This window comes from Saccostrea echinata, unplaced genomic scaffold, assembly GCF_033153115.1.
Source record: "Saccostrea echinata isolate AGI-Se365-2 ecotype Australia unplaced genomic scaffold, CSIRO_AGI_Sech_v1 ptg000064l, whole genome shotgun sequence".
Classification (NCBI taxonomy): domain Eukaryota; kingdom Metazoa; phylum Mollusca; class Bivalvia; order Ostreida; family Ostreidae; genus Saccostrea; species Saccostrea echinata.
The window spans coordinates 116,721-128,278 of NW_026889813.1; the positions used below are offsets into that span (position 1 = coordinate 116,721).

An 11,558-nucleotide genomic window follows, 5' to 3' on the forward strand; every position below is an offset into this window, starting at 1 on the left:
CATAGAACATTAGATACATTGTATATTCCTGAAAATAGAAGAGGTTACAGAGCAAATAATCCACCACAACATGGTCTGAAAGTGATGATATTAATGTTGTCCTTTGTTTATGTTACAGATAGAGATGATTTTACTGGGGTATACATTAGGAGTTACAATTAAAGTACTGAGACTACAGCAGCATCTAGAGGAGGATTTCCTCACGTACTACCCCGATGACATGAAGGATTCCTGGCCACATGTTGTGCTGATCGCGGAAGACGACAGACATTATAATGCACCTGTGGTTTGATAATAAAGAGTGCTGTAACTTCCTATGTGTAAATGCTCTGACAGAGACATTGTTGTAAACGTGAAGAAAGTTAAGAACACTGAAAGCAGTGACTGTTCATGTCAACTCGCCTGGAGACCTTGCCATTTGGAAGATAACATTTAGCTGTGGTTCCTTGTTTGTTTAATGAATACTTTATGCAAATTACCTGAGCTGTTGTACAGCTCAGTGATGAATCATGTGATGTTTTATGTTGTCAGACATGTACAAAAAATATGTCTGAAACATCTACTTTAATAGAGATTTCAGTATTTACAAATGTATAGTATACATGAAATTCATACTCATGATCAAAATCAAATCAAGCTACTCATCACTTACTAGTCGAGTACATGTACCATGTTTTTATCTCCAGATAGAATGACATTTTCATAAAAGGGTAAAACTGAAAATGGACCTTGAAGCTTTTTTAGTTTGAAGATTGTAACCTGAATGCATGTGTCGATCAGAGTGATTGTAACAAGAATATGTTTAGTATTCTTATTTGCAATATTTGAACAGTTTAACACTGTGACATTATTGAAGCTTTATACTTAGTCTTTAAAGGGAGAAAGTCATGTAAAAGTCTCACTGCAAAGGTTACTTAAAACTACTCATCATTACAATAAATGAGTTTGTTTGAGTTTGTGATACATGAAATGCTTTACTCACTGCTTTCCATGTCCATTAATACAAGCAGAACGGGGACCCCATTTGTAAAGTAGATATTTATTTGTTAGGACCAGCTTTATTGTCTACTAGATTTGTTCTCCTTCACACAATTATTGACAATTTCGGAAGGAGGTCAAATGAATAGACAAAACACTGTTGTATAATTTTGTACATGCTATACATTTTTAAAGACATATTTACAATGTCTTTTACGTAAATATTGTTCATCCAAAATTTTGAATGTACATTTTGTACATACAAGTACTTAAAGCAGGTATTGATTATTATTTAACATCTTGAAAATTTAGACTCTAACAATATTTAAAACATATATTTACTATATTTAACAAAACAGATGTAACTGTGTTAGGCGTTATTATAGACTGCTGAAAAAGAAGTCAGTGTTCATTATTTCCAAGTGTTTTACCAGGAAGTTTTCAATGCAGTACAAAAGGGGAACAAATTCTGCACTGAATTATACCTCCTAAACTTGGAAATGTGTAGATGTTTATGTAATATGTAATAAGCTATTAATGTTACATGTTTGTGTGTTCCACTGTAGCCTATAAGGTTATTTTTATTTTTAAAATGTTTGTTTGATTTTTAAAATGTGAACTGGATAAATGATTCAGTAAACTAATACACATGGAGCTGTTCAGTGCTGTTGTGTTTTGATGTGTATAGAGGGTTTTGTTAAACCCGAGGAGCCTCACAGATTAGATGGAACACAAACATGAATAGATGACAGAGAATACTACCAATTAAAGCTCTTAAAATATGCTTTTTGTAACAAAGGCAATTTTTCCATAAAAAAAAAATCAAATAAAACTAGTAGACTAATTGTTCTCGAACAATTAGAGGTCTTTCCACCTTTCTTGTTATTGTATTTTTTCATTTTTAACTTTCTACAGCTAAATTTCATAAAGAAAAAAACCCAAAATGCTGAAAAGATAGAAAAATTAAATTTTCATAGTTATACGTAGTTTACAGTTTGGAGGAGTAATAATATTTAATATAAATAAAGTAATAATTGTATCAGTCTTTCAATGGTGAAATCATATTTATTCAGAAGAGATCCTTTATAGATCCATTTTATTATGTTTTGATGTGTTCAGCTACCTTAAAAGAAAAAAATTGAATAAAAGTCTAAAACGGAACAAAAACACAGACCCCTCCCTTAAAAATGCAGAAGTAGATATTGAATAAATACCTTTTAAATTTAACCTAGAGGGTTTTAGAAAAATCATAATAAAAGAAACTCAACTGCTACAATGAACTTGCCCTTGGACATGTTTAAGATGAAAATACAACAACTTTTGAGTAAAATATGAACATCTGTTCCCTGATTCAAGCACTGTGGTAAACATGAATAAGGCTTAGCTTAACAGCTATTACATTCTTGTCATTTCCACCTCCTAAATGCAGAAACAATAATTTATTTACTTTGTTTGAAGTACATGTATTACAATAATGAATTTAATTAATTTTCTGTCATTTCTTCAGAGGAATGGACTTCAAAAATGATTATTATTAACCAATACAGTGACCTTGATCTCTGATATATAAAGTCCAAGGCAAATGAGATAATTTTACAAAGTATCAAATAATTTTCTAACATGGTTTTAAAAATACAGGGCAAAAAACGTTTTTTTTAACTTCTTTACTGACCTTGACCTTTAAGGTAAGACTGAGATCAAGGTCATGAAGTTCTAGAAGTATAAATCTATTTCTCAAGATAATGGCTGGCTGGATATTTTTTGTCCAACAGCCACAGAGACATTTACCTTCAAATAAAATGTATTTTACTTTTGATTAAGGCCCAATCACTTCAACTAAGAAGTATAAAAAATGATTGAAATATACAGTATATTAATTGTGTTGGGTAAGGCATATATAAAGTCTGCCAAACTTATGAGTACAAAGAAAATGACGAATAAACAGAGAAATCCTGATATATATGTTTTGCTTCGGACTAAAATGACGCGCTGTCATTGGATAACGGTTGTCACTTGCCTGCCGTCTATATTTCTGTAGGCAGTCACAAAATACTCAGTAGACGGCAATATGGGGATAAAACGACGTCATGTTATCTGTATGAACAATAACCAAAAATGCTAGCGTCTTTGCTTCTCAAAGAAACCGATATATTCACATTATTACCTATTTGGCATGCTGCGATTAAATTTAGAGTAGCGCCCCTTTTCAGTTCACAACAAGAGATTTGCACAGGCGAGAAAATCTTTTAATTGTAAATTGAACCATGGATTGTAGATTACTGTTACATGTATTGGTCCTGAACAAAACAGAAAACTTCGTCTCGCCGTATAATGCAATTGATCAATCCGTAGACAGTCACGAACAAACCTAAAAAGTAATTATATGTCTCCATTCATTTCGAGACGTAAAACAACAATCACTCAATCTTTCAATGTGTAGATATCAGTTTGTGTTTACCATTACTGGTGAATTACCCAATTTAAAAAAAGAAATCTACAAAATTTTTATCCTGTATATGGATTATGTCTCCCAATTGATTCGATACTCAAGAGCATACTCTACAAAAGAACAATTTCTTAAACGAGACAAGCTATTGACAAATAAGTTGATAAAATAAGAATATCAACAATCTCGTTTAAAGTCAACATTTCGTAAATTCTATGGTCGATACAATGACCTTGTCAGCAATTACAATCTATCATTAAGTCGAATGTTGACTGACGTTTTCATACAAATTGTTAGACCATTATTTACACACTGAATTGCATGTCTATACCGATTTTTCTGTTTGGCCGATCATGACGAGGAGAACAAGGCGGGTGTAAACGATCGACAGGGGATGCTTACTCCTCAATTGCACTTGATCCCATCACTGATGTTTTTAGAGGTCTGTGTTTGCTTTGCTCCAAATTTGTTTTGTTTCAATGGACTTTTGAGCTTGATTTCATATGCCAATTATGGAAGGGGAGGGTTTTCAGTAGCAAATTTGCCATCGAATTTATTTGTACCATGGGCCACATCGATTACCTGAGCACATTGGCTAGGAATAAAGCACAAATCAGTTCAGTATTGAAAAGGGGGGGGGGCTTGAATTTTACACTACCTGAGGATGCTTCCATATATTTACATTTCCAATGTCTTTGTCCGAGATAAAATTTCAAATAGTAAAAATACTTTATTTCTACATAAATCTACTGGTTCATCGATAGGCGTGGTGAAAAAAAAATCACGTGCGGGGCGGGACAAATAGAGACAGAAGCGGGACTTGTAGCACGTGAATTTGCAGAATCAAGAGCATGTAAATATATGGAATAACTGTCAGATTTTTTGGTTTCATGGCGATGATCAATCGATTGGCTTGCGTGATAATTTTATGCATAAAAATGCGTTTATGCAAATTTTCACGCAAGCCAATCAATTGATCACATCATGAAACCAAAAAATTAGACAGTTATTCCTTAAATCAATATGACTTAACATGGCTTTGCTGCTCTGTTAATAATCTATACTATCTTGATCTTTGTGCTTTAAAACACAGTACGTTTAAACTTAGTATATCTGTATTATCACCTTGACATAAACCAAGAAAAATATTACTTTGGCCTAACTTTATCTTTCGAAAAGGTTCTTCGACAAAGCAAAGAGCCGGGGGCGATAAGCATATTTGACATTGTCACTACAGTGATCGTTTACCTGTCGATTTTGTATAATCCCGATGGAATCCCTTTATTAATTTTATCATATTAATTAATATCTTTTACTGCTGGAGATTAAATAACATGGAGAAAATGATCAATTCAGTCGTTGGATTTTCAGCAATTTGACACAGAATCGCTATGTGACCTGACGAAACTGTAATCTAACGGATCTGTAATAATTTTTTCATGAATTTAATATCCGTTGTTTTTCCTTTAAAATTCAAATAAGTTTTATCGATAACAAAAGAATACTCTCTATAGCGATTATGTTTCATTCAGTATTTAAGATATTCACTGAAAACATGCATGTTAACATTACGGGGTTATTAAGCAGAGTTCATGAAAAGAAAAGAATCTTATTTAAACTTCTCTTTGACGTATATTCGTGAAAAAAGCAACAGACAACACCTTGATTACTTGTTTGAAAAAAGAAAATATAAAGAAAATACAACAGAATGCTATGTGAGAGGGTATTGTCTATACTCTTAGCAGTAACGAATTCGATAGGTAAGTATATTTTATATCTACGATTTTGTAAGAGGACAAGGAAGTGATAATATTTCAAAAGATCAAGTTATTGAAATTCAAGAACTGATACAGCATGTAGTAAAATCTGATTATCACATGCATGTACTGAGTATTTCAAACGTGTATGTGATTTTTTTTTGATTTACACCAAGTTTAGCTAATCTGTTGGAATGCTAGTTACTCGGAACATTCGATAAATGAAAAAAAAACTTGTTTCTTGTTTTCATTAATAATTGAAAAGAAAAATTAATAGTAATTTTTTTTTGTGCTTCATTATTGGTTTTAGACTTATGCAGTCCACAAATTCTCTCCGGTTTGGAGAATGAGGAAACTATTCTCTTGGTAAAACAGGCAGAGGACGGAACATCAATGGAGACTTTTCTCTCGGACAACCATTACAGTTCTCCTCTAAACACCAGAAATATCAGTGAGCTGTTGAAGAAAAACTACAAAAGCATGTTACTGAAGGAGGTTTACCGGAATCCTCCCGACACTGTAAGACCTAGATACGGAATCATTATTTTTAACAAATTAAGGTCAGACGACACGTTCCTAGAAAATATATAATTTTTCCCAAGAATTTGTCATTGAAGTTTAACTTCCTAAACAAGTTTCCTCACCAAAAATTGAGGTACCTTACCAGGCATTTGGGCAAGATACCAGAGGGTGATATTTCTTACATAATCCTTATGGGTAATCTTTTGAATTGCCAAATTCACAATTTTTGGTGTACTTATTTTTTTTTTAAACATATTGAAACAATTTAGAAATTACAAGAGAGTGACAATTATGTACAATTTTTGATATAATACCAAGGTATACAAAATACATTTTTGAGGAACGTGTCGTCTGACCTTAACAAAAAATTAAAAAAGCAAGTCATAAAAAATTACTAAATCGACACATTGATGCATTTCTCCGAGAGACAATGATAAATACACGCGTGTCTTTGTTCACAAATGTTGACAAAAAATGCCTTTGATTTTTTATGCCTTTGGCCATCTCTTAGATCACTTTGAGGTTTTTAAATCTGTATGGAGATGTGCTGCTCTGGATAAAGTTTGAGAATCCAACGTTGCTGCCCGGATTTCGTTTTACAAGCAACCATTTTACTTCTTCGCACAACATCAATCAACTGAGTAACGAAATGCTTCATAGGTAAGAATGTTCGTTTTATTCTAGGTAGATGTTTTGAAAGATCGATATTTTGGCCAATAAAGATACATTCTGCAATGTATACCATCTTCCTAAGTTTTCTAGTAAGTCGGCATCAACACATAAGAATCTGATATATTTTTAAGACCCACAATATATTAATTAAAACGATATTAGCCTATGTCCAGTGGGTTTTTTTTTCATATTTATCTGAAAAGTACATATAGGGACATTCAATTTCCATGTTAACATGGAACTTCTGTTCATCCCCTAAATAAACAGCAATGCCGTCATACTTCTTTTGTTGTCAGCTTGGGAGGAGCTACAAGATGCCAGTACATGTAATTGTTGTCCTTTCGACGGAGACTTATTTACACTAGTTTATAAGTCCCTGATTTCGAGGAAATCAAAGCTAGGGTCACAAAGCAGGGGGGAAACTAGTGACTTAGTGTGAGGGTGTGGATGGCAACAGCGTTGCTTTTCTTGCTATGTTGCCCTCGCGTTCAAGTTCCCTGTTTTTTTTTTTTGGAGGGGGGGGCTCTTCTCTTTTGCTGTTGCTCCAACATAACAAGGACGATATGGGATCTATCAATACATTATAATACACCTTTGTCGTGTTAAAGATTGGAACAATCTTTGATTTTGGGTAGACATCTTCGGACTGAGGTCTTAAGCAAAGGCACTTTATGTTATATATTTTTCATTATTATAAAAATATAACCCCTTACCTAATAGATTTATTAGGTTGGGGGTTATATTTTTTATAGTAAGAAAAATATGTATCGTTAAGTGCCTGTTGTCCTAAGATATGAAATAAATTGGAAGGACTTACTTGTGCAATCGCACAATTGTACAATTTGTTTTCGGTGAAAAGAATATTTTATCAGAACAAAAAACAAGCAATAAATATGACAAGTATACATGTACATAAAGTCTAGGAAACAGGTTTGATAAACTTGTCTCGGTCCGTTTCCTTTTTTAAAAACTGCACGAGATATAAGCAGACAAATAACTGAAATGGCTATGTGACATTTGTAGTTCTTTTTATTGGAAACAAGTAAAAGACAGGCGTGGTATCTGGTTTGCCATTTTTGAGGGATTTGACTTAAAGACCAAAGCAGAATATCCCAAGTTCTTGTTCTCTCAAAGCAGAACTACACCCTACAAATTGGTGACAGGTACGTATACAAGTTTTTTGTTTGAAGTGAGCTATTAAATACATGTAAATATATACATATCACATTAAATATGTACATGCCGATTTTTCAGATCCCTTCATCTATTCAGAATGCTACAACATTACAGAGAATGTGCCTTCCAACAAGAATGTGTCTTTGCAAAACTGTCATTTACAATGTCAGAGCAAAAATATTTTACATATGGCAATTGGGGTAATTATTTAATTTTTTCTCATCTTTAATATATGAGAAGTGCAAATACATGTAGTGAATTTTACTTTAAACCATGCACACCAGAGAGAAATTATACACCATTATATTAATTGACGCTTTTAAGCACCATTATATTCACATGACCGTAGGAACCGGGGGCACGGAGGGGAGGGGGGGGGGTGCCCTCTCCCAATAATTTTGCCGATATATAGATTACTATAGAAAACATAGCTACTATATGTGTGTGCCCCCTCAATAAAAACATCTGATATGACCTTTTCTTGCTTGTCAAGGAATTTTGGTAGTTAATAACCCCCCTACTTAAAATGTATGCCTGTGCCCCCCAAACTGAAATTGCTTCCTACGAGCCTGATTCATATGTAACACCATTGTATTCATATGCCTATAACGTGGCACCATGATTGTATTTACATGTAGTACCATTGCTTTAACATGCTGTACCATTGTATTTACATATAGCATTTTCGTCTTTTACATATAAAGCTTCTCTGCGTATCATTGCAGACATTATTTACATGAAGTACCGTTGTATTAATATGTAGCACCATTGTACTTCTTTGTAGCACCATTGTATTTAAATGAAGCACCATTGTATTCAAATGTAGCACCATTGTATGTAGCACCATTGTATTTTCATATTTTCGTCCTCTAAAGCTCAACTCTGCGTGTCATTGCGGACAATTCCACAGATACAGATTGGTGCCCCGTGACCTTTGCCCCCCGTGTCGTGACTTTCCAGATCTAAGATGTCCAACCAAACAACACATCTTTGCTGGTTATTTTTTACAAGGTATTCAATGATTAACAGCCACTTCTATTTTATTTAACTGTATTTCATAGTAAGTATTTTTTATGTTTAAATAATGTTTAAAATTTTATTAAGAATCATTGGTATTTCGTCTCTTTATGGGTGGAGAGGAGGAACCTTTATTCTAATTCCTTTGTCTATATAATTAGCTGAACAATTATAAAATCAGACTGAAGGGCAGACTACTTTTTTGCCGAAATCATATTCTCTTTGGGTGACCTGACCAGTATTTAAAAATTTCCAAAATTTCATAGCTGATTATTTTTTTTTTTTCAAATTTCTTTTTCTTTTCGACCGTCACGTAACTCAGTCGGTAGAGCGCTCGCTGTACGTGATCGGAAGGTCGTGTCTCGAATCACGGCAGCGACTGACCAAAGTCGATAAACAATAGGAAGCAACTATAACTTCGCCAAGCGCTCTTGGCACTTTGGAGTGAAAGTTGCGGGTCATTCGGATGAGACCTTTAAACCGAGGCCCCGCTTCACGGAAGGCGTTGACACGATAAAGAACCCTCACTGCTCAATGGCCCTGAGTGTCGAGTAAAGATCTAAATTTGAAGCCCTTCATCGGTATACGGTGACGTCTCTCTATGAGTGAAAATTCTCGAACGGGACGTAAAACAAAAATCAATCAATCAATCTTTTTCTTTTCAGACACAGATGTTGAAGCTAGCATTGCTCATAATTATAAATACCATGAACACATGATCACAGTCAGTCAACAAGCGAAAATTTTAACGGTAACTTTTCAGTTATTGATAGATTAAAAATGCTCTTTGCTATTTGTTGGAAACCCATCCCTCAGAAAAAAAAAACCATCATAGTGAGAGGTCTCCAGATTGTAAAATTTATTTTCATATTTTTTTTAAGGTAGCAGACTTAAAACCTGACCCCCAGATTCCCGTCCCACCGCTTTATATAATCCAAAGAATTCTCCTGGTGACTCCTACATGCAACATGACCAAATTAAAACTTGATTACAGTCCATGGCCAAATTGTGCACACTTCCGAGAAATCACGGTATAGAATAAAATAAGCATGCATGGTCCAGAAATCGTACAACACAGAAAATGGATTTTAAATCATATTTATGAGAGATTTTTTTCCTGTCAAAGATGAAGAAAGGATAAAAATTCCTGTTATTATTTTAACAGGAATTCAGTGACCACAGCGATATCTTACCGATATACTGCCTACGATTATCCCATACCTGTGCCATACCTTTCACAGTGAACATATCGATTCCTATCGTCACAGGTAAGTAGTAATTTAATACTTCAGATGAAAAATTCATATATTGATAAAATATATTTGCAATTCGCTCTGAACCGTGAAAGAACTTTTCTTTGCTTGCAAGAAAAATACTTCAAAAAAATTTATACTACAAGTAATACAGTATTGCTTTACTATATTAGAAGGAAAAATTCTCAAGCAAGTCTTTTTAAATCTGATCTTGGTCACCAATGGCAGATAATCATCACAAAATAGTGTCCCAAAGAATAAAACAAGTTGCTTATTAAAGTTTGTTAACATTATTTTTACAAAATGTTTATAGGAGGAAATTACATCAGTGCCCAAAGAATGCTCATCACTGGGAGGTGGAACCCAGCAAGTACGACTTACTCAGACAAAAGTTTCAATTCCTCTAATTTTGTCATTTATATTACTTGTAAAGCTATCGATTTCCTGTAGGTACGACGACAGAAGGGGTAACAATGGGTGATTTTTCGTCTGGTTTGACTACAGTGGACACAACCATCGATAGGAATAGCATCCAGAAGTCCTCCACTAACAGCGCTATTAAGTTAATCAACGGAACAACGACTAACGCACCTTCACTGTCAACAGTCACTGATCTTCTGACAAAAATAGTGACAGGATCATTAACATCAACAAAGAATGAATTTACTTCACAAAATCCTAATGTTTTATTAAACAGAACATCTGCTGCTAAAAATGGCACCCACAATGCATCATCTTTTACTAAAATAGTTACCCACAATGCACCTATGGCTGCTAAGACTGTTTCTCATAATGCATCATACGTTGGAACCAGAACGCTTGCAACATCCAATATTTTTCAATCTATTTCAGGGAAAAATTTTAAAAATACAAGGTCTTCACCAACTAAAACATTCCCTGTTACCCCTTCAATTGTCAGGATTCAGATAGTAAATAGTAGTTTGTCAACACACGGGAAGCAAAACTGGTCAAATCAGACTCAAAACATCAAAATAAAGGCAGTTTGTGTTGACAGAAGGACTTATATGTCTGTTAACTGCAAACCATGCATCCTTTATAATGTTAACAGATCTGCACATGTGACAGTAGACATAGACGATTTATTGAATAAAATCAGGGACAAATTATTATTACCCAAGAAAAATTTAACTTCGTACACGAGGCGCCTTCGGAGCGCAGAAGACAACCGTCAGAGTGCAGCTGGTATGGGTTACGTTGGAATGACTGTTATTGTATGCTGTGTATTGTGGATAATGTCGACAGATATTGTAAATATAGTGACTTTTATTGTATGGTTGATAAGGAAACATTGTGAAACAGATGCTGTTTTAGTTAGGCTTGATTAACTGATTAAATACTGTTTTAAACAATTACTTGTTAGTTATTTAACAAATCCATAAGATAACCTTTCATGTACAGTATGATGTGTTTGTGAAACATGTACCCAGTTCAGGCCAGTTGTAATGAAGACAGAAAAATAAACTATGGCTATCATAGGACATACATTCTGCAAGACATATCCAAATAGTGAATTTAAAAATTGTGAACAAGATTAACCCTTTTTTTACATTGTGACCTTCATATGACCTTTGGTGATTCAGGGTCAGGAACATCCTCCAGACATACGCATTATTCCTGCTGAAACTGATTGTACTCTATATTTCTTGTTGGTTATTTCTGGACCATACAGATATAAATAATAAACTTTCAGAACACATAACCTTGACTGTGTTCCTA

The 11,558-nt window shown here is 34.0% G+C and overlaps 2 protein-coding genes across 7 annotated transcripts in view; both read left to right on the plus strand.

Annotated features, from left to right (window-relative positions):
- Positions 1-1,640, plus strand: part of LOC133175926 (uncharacterized) — a 28,077-nt gene extending 26,437 nt beyond the window's left edge. For all 6 annotated transcript variants that reach the window (XM_061311071.1, XM_061311069.1, XM_061311072.1 and 3 more), the window contains one exon: positions 119-1,640. In XM_061311071.1, the coding sequence (XP_061167055.1) occupies positions 119-292 (174 nt within the window). In that variant the 3' untranslated portion in view covers positions 293-1,640. The remainder of the gene's footprint in view (positions 1-118) is intronic.
- Positions 1,641-5,132: 3,492 nt separating this feature from the next.
- Positions 5,133-11,167, plus strand: LOC133175646 (uncharacterized). The gene is made up of 11 exons (XM_061310759.1): positions 5,133-5,184; positions 5,492-5,700; positions 6,215-6,363; positions 7,399-7,538; positions 7,630-7,751; positions 8,427-8,562; positions 9,234-9,319; positions 9,450-9,599; positions 9,734-9,836; positions 10,135-10,191; positions 10,326-11,167. The coding sequence occupies exons 1-11, from the start codon at positions 5,133-5,135 to the stop codon at positions 11,165-11,167; spliced, it is 2,046 nt and encodes a 681-aa protein (XP_061166743.1).
- Positions 11,168-11,558: the final 391 nt, after the last annotated feature.